This window comes from Sipha flava, unplaced genomic scaffold, assembly GCF_003268045.1.
Source record: "Sipha flava isolate LNK unplaced genomic scaffold, YSA_version1 48_pilon_pilon, whole genome shotgun sequence".
Lineage (NCBI taxonomy): Eukaryota > Metazoa > Arthropoda > Insecta > Hemiptera > Aphididae > Sipha > Sipha flava.
In genome coordinates, this window is record NW_020273306.1 from 1,073,725 (window position 1) to 1,079,237 (window position 5,513).

General features: G+C 28.8%; 1 protein-coding gene across 1 annotated transcript; it reads right to left on the reverse strand.

The window, feature by feature from the left end:
• Window positions 1-2,003: 2,003 nt before the first annotated feature.
• On the reverse strand, window positions 2,004-3,584 carry LOC112690007. The gene is made up of 3 exons (XM_025563900.1): window positions 2,933-3,584; window positions 2,659-2,836; window positions 2,004-2,388 (listed from the first exon to the last, which is right to left on the reverse strand). Exons 1-3 carry the CDS (start codon window positions 3,582-3,584, stop codon window positions 2,004-2,006), a joined length of 1,215 nt encoding a protein of 404 aa, XP_025419685.1.
• Between the last annotated feature and the right edge of the window lie 1,929 nt (window positions 3,585-5,513).

Genomic DNA, 5,513 nt, shown 5'->3' on the forward strand with positions numbered 1-5,513 from the left:
TTTTAAGCTCTTAATTTTTATTTTTTTTCAAAAGATCCTCCTATTATAATAATTTGTATCCAAACTTCGACAAAATTTTTCAACATTTTGTTTTTCATATTTTACTGTGGAAACAAAATATTTTTTAACTTATCACGGGAAGCTTATTAAATAATAAATTCAATTTTAAGTGAAAAGAAAAAAAAAGTACTTATTTATATAGTATTTATTGTAAACGTAGGTATTTTAATTTATGCACAGCAATAATAATATTATCTTCTTTAAATAATTGGATTGAAAATTCCTTTTGCATTCTTATACATTATTAAGGCTTTCGACGATTTTCAATTCCATATCTCCTTAAAGTATTTTTTTCATTTTCTAAGGTTTCCTTTCAGATAAATATATTAAAATTATATTTTAATCAAAATTCAATGCTAATTTTTATAAATCACTGAGCTAAAAACTTCTAAAATAACTTATATAAGTACAAAAATTAACTTAATTTCAATCTTTTATACTATATATAAATATTAGGTTCGTTTTATCAAGCTGCTAACACAGTGTTTCCCGATCTTCTTATTTGACATCTGCTTTGTAGATTTTCAAAGAGCTCATAACTTCTTTCTATTAAATCAAAAAATTAAAAAAATTTTAAATTGTTTTAAATTTTATAAATTGTTAATTTATTCTTTTTTTATGAAATAAAAAATATAATTTTTAAAATTTCATCATCACTATAGTATTACCCTAATCCCATGCAATATCTAAATTACAATCAAAAATATAATTTATCTGCGTTTGGGGAACACTGTGCTAGCAAATAATCGAATTTTACTTTTCTACAAACGCGGAAAAAATTCAGAAAAACCATAATGTTTTATAAAATGTCTAGTTAGATATGTTATAGAATACGCCAATATCTGATTGGTCTAACACATACTATATTTTATATGACTTAGTTTAAAACATGTCATATGTTTCATAAAGTAAATTATAAGTAAATTTGCCAAATTTGCGATGGTAATAATCACTATTGATTTTATGGCAACGAAACAATAAAATCATGGATACAATAAAAAGTATCTGAATAGTAACTAGTGAATCCATAAAAGTGTTACAATTAAATATAACAATACTTTAATTTGGTGTCAATTGCAATTATCTTATTTAGTTATATACTTGAAAGCAATGATAATATTTCATCTTATAGGAAAAACAATACTGATTGAAAGTCGCCCAAACAGTATTACATATCTTAGTCTTTCAAAAGTTAAAAAAAAAGAGAAAGAAATCGTCAATATTCTTCTCTTTAATTTTTAAAGTAAAATTAAAAAGATAAAATTACTAAGATTGTATTTATATAATTATACCAAGTGACAAAATACAAAATTATTGCAACACCATGATAAATTTAAAAATCTCGGCTCTCTAAATGTATTTTTATTTTTTCTACGTATCGAAAAACTACAAAAATATAAAAAAAATTGCTACTTCAATACTTCAAAGTTCCATAGTCCAATTTAAAATCTAACGACATACTATTTTGTAAGATATTTTTATTTTTGATTTGGAATTACTATAGAATAAAGAGTTAACAGAAAAAAAATGAGCAAGAAAAATAAACGAGCCAAGACAAAAGATTCGAAAAGTCCTGAGGGTTACAATAACACGATGTTCAAAAGCTATTTATATTTAACTATTTGTCGTAAAAAGTATATAGTACTTATAACTTATAACATAATATAATATAATTTTCTATAACACATATTATTTAACTTTAGGTACAGTATTTTATAAATTAAATAAATCAACCTAAAATGTACATTTATATAGTTCTTATATTTTTTATTTTATTTGACCATTTAAACGCCATACGGCTTTTACAATATAGTACATTAATGAATATACATAATGCATAATTTTAGTAACATTAAATAACAATAAATTAAAATTATACAATAATATATAGTAAGCTCCAAAAGTTAAATATAACGGACACAAAAACTTAAATTAGGACGATTTTAATTAGTTTGACTATTAACTAAAGACATAGTTCTCCTCAAAGGTTCATCATCCAAATATTTCCTTACCACTAGGACAAGATAGTAAGGGTCACGTGAACGGGTTGTTCCTGGAATACGAAAACCTATTCTAGATAGCAAGCATGGTGAATCAATTACGCCAGAAACTAAATAATTTAAAAGTTTAATTTCACTAATATTTCTTCTTTCGCTCAGGGTGGATAGATTGAGTGCTGTTAAGACGGGTTTGTAATCATGGGGTTCGTGAATAATGCCCATTGATCGAGAAACCATATTCAAAAAACGGTGTTGAACACGTTCAATTTGAATTATATCACATTTGGTTCTTGGGGACCATACCACAGACCCATACTCTACAATTGATCTAACAAGAGAAAAATATAATATCAGCAAACATCTTATAAACATGACATTACCTGGATGCCGTCTTATAAACTCTAAAAATTGCAATGCTTTTCCAACTATCCAGTTAATGTGAGGTGTAAACTATAACGTTAGAGTAAAAATAAAACCTAAATTCTCAACTTGGTTTATTCGCTGTAGTACCACGTTATCAATAAAATAATCATATTGAATAATTGAGTAGCTTCTCGAAAAAGACATAATTTTACATTTATGAATTGCCAGCTCTAACCTAACTGTATTACACCAATTAACTAACTTATTTAACGATTTTTGTAGTGAAATACTCAGAACGAACGCAATTAAATAATCAGCAAATAGTAGTAATTTGCTGTCAACAGATTCACATAAGGAGTTCATTAGAATAAAAAGTGGTGACATATGCCCACCTTGTGGGACTCCAGAAGTGACTAAATATTCCAAAAATTTTTGATTAAATAAGGATACAAACTGTCGTCGACCTGTTATATATGATTTGAACCAGGAGAGCAAAGGTTCCCCTATACCTAATTTATCTAGAATATAAATTAACACTTTATGATTTATTGAGTCGAAAGCTTTAGAAATATCAGTGAATATAACATCAACTTGACTAATATTTTTGAAACTATCCTTGATGAATGAAGAAAATTCTAATGCACTAGTTGTTGTGGAACGACGGCTATAAAACCCATGTTGATTTGTTGATAAAACTAATTTAAATCTACGTTCAATACGTTTATGGACAATCTTTTCAAATAGTTTACCAATTAGAGGTAAACCAGAAATTGGACGATAATTAAATACTGACCTTGGGTCTCCTGTATTATAAATAGGTATTACTTGACTCGTTTTCCATATTGATGGAAATATACTCTCGACTAATGAGAGGTTAAATAAGAACAGTGGATATTTTAACTGTGCTCTGATACTAAATAAAAATTGAGCTGATATAACATCAGGTCCACGACTCTTAGTTGTTCTCAGAGATAATAAACTTTCTTCTACCTCCTTTAATTCAATAGTAAGTCTAGAGGGCAAAAATGAAAATGGTTTAATTCCAATATTTTCAACATTCCATTGTGGAGGACGTAATGGTGATCTATAAACGGATTTGAAAATACTTGCAAATATATTTGCTATATCTGCATCTGATGCAATAACATCACCATAATGCATAACACTTTGAATACCTGATGTATTTCGACGATTATTAATAAACGACCAAAATGCATGCGGGTCATTCAGGAGAGAAGTATTTACCTTACTTAGATAGGACTCATATGAAAATTTTGACTCAATTTTGACTTGAGCACGTAACAATAAAAATTTATAACGATAGTAAACTGTACCGAACTGTTTCAGTTTTTTATGAGCAATTTTTTTATCAATAATTAATTTTTTCAATTTAGGTGTTGCCGATATAGGGAAAATTGAGCGACGAAATAAGTGATTCGGTACATATTGCTCAATTAACGTTATTAGTATTTTTTGTAGACGACTAGCTACAACTTCAATTCCAAGATTGTTAAATTCACTTTCCCAATTAATGTTACTCAGACAATTATTAATCGAGTTGTAATCAGCAAAATTAAAATTGCGGAACGAATGTTAATCATTCAATTGAGGTGGCACGTCAGGCATGGAATATATAATGCTTAATGGTGGATGATAGTTGTCTAGCATGACTAATACGTCTGGTGATGTGTCGACATCTATGTCTATTTCAGATGTAAAAACAAGGTCTAAAAGTGAACCCACCTGGTTTCTAATGAAATTATTTTGAGAGAAATTTAAGAACCGATATCCATCACCTATTGCCTTAACTTTATCATTAATTGTACTCGAAAATGACTGTCCCGAAACACTGTTAATCCAATTAACATTTGGTAAATTAAAGTTCCCACAAATAATTCATATATTACACCCAGAAGACTGCCACAATTCATCAACAATTTCAGCATGTGACGTGTACATCTCGAATGGAGCTGATGGTGGTAGATATACTCCTCCTATTAGTAGTATTTGTTTCTTAGATATAGATAATTTAATAAATAGCTGTTCGACTGACTGTACAGCACAACATAATAAAGAGAGACATAAAGTCTATCTTACCGCTATCAAGACCTCACCACCTCTAGTACATATACTAGTATTTACATTTCTATTAGCTCTGAGTATTGTAAATTCCGTAAAACCTAATTCAGCATCCCTAATATACGAGGAGAGACACGCCTCAGTTAGTACAAATATGTCATAATTAAGAATAGGAAAATTAGAAAATACGTCTTATAACTTAGTCCGAAGTCCACGAACATTTTGATACATAATTTTAAGATTTAACTTAGAACTAAGGCTAATATTAGGTAAGTTACATTGCTGTTTACAAAATAAATTATTTTTATTATTATTTGGATAAATATGTGACTTAACATTATTTACAAGAATATTGAAATTAGAATGCTTTTGAATAAAATCAGTGAATTCTATTAAAAAATTATCCAATGTTAAGTGAGCATTAGTACATTTATTACAAGTTGGAGTAAAAGAAACGTGCAAATTAGAATTAAGTAAATATTTAAGGTATGATTGATTATTCACTGGCCTCAATCTCGACCAGCGACTCTGTTTTTTGGGTGAGGCTTTGTAACTGTAGGGACACATTTAACATAAGATATTACTAAGTTTGTCTCTCCTGATTTATTCCAATTCCCGAGTTCTATATGGGCAGTACAAAGTAGCTCCCGTTCCAACGAAGTCTTGTTTCGAATTATGCGAAGGCCATCACGAATACTACTCCCGCTTCTAACTACTCGTCTGAAATCGGCTATGAGTTAAGCTGCATTTTTCTTAAACTTACAAATTGTTTTTATTGGTCTAGGTTTCCTGGCCTTATTATTTCCAAGATGAATTAATTTGATATTTTACACATATCAGTAAGTAAATCAATTTGAATGGGTGACAAGGCACTAGCTAGCTCAGGGCAATCGTCAGAAATTCTTTGATTAATTGAAGGTGAATTCGACTCAGAAAGATAATACACAAGCGGTTCTCAAACTTTTTTCCACGGTGCCTTTTTTTGGACTTAATTTAGCCACGGTTCCCTGC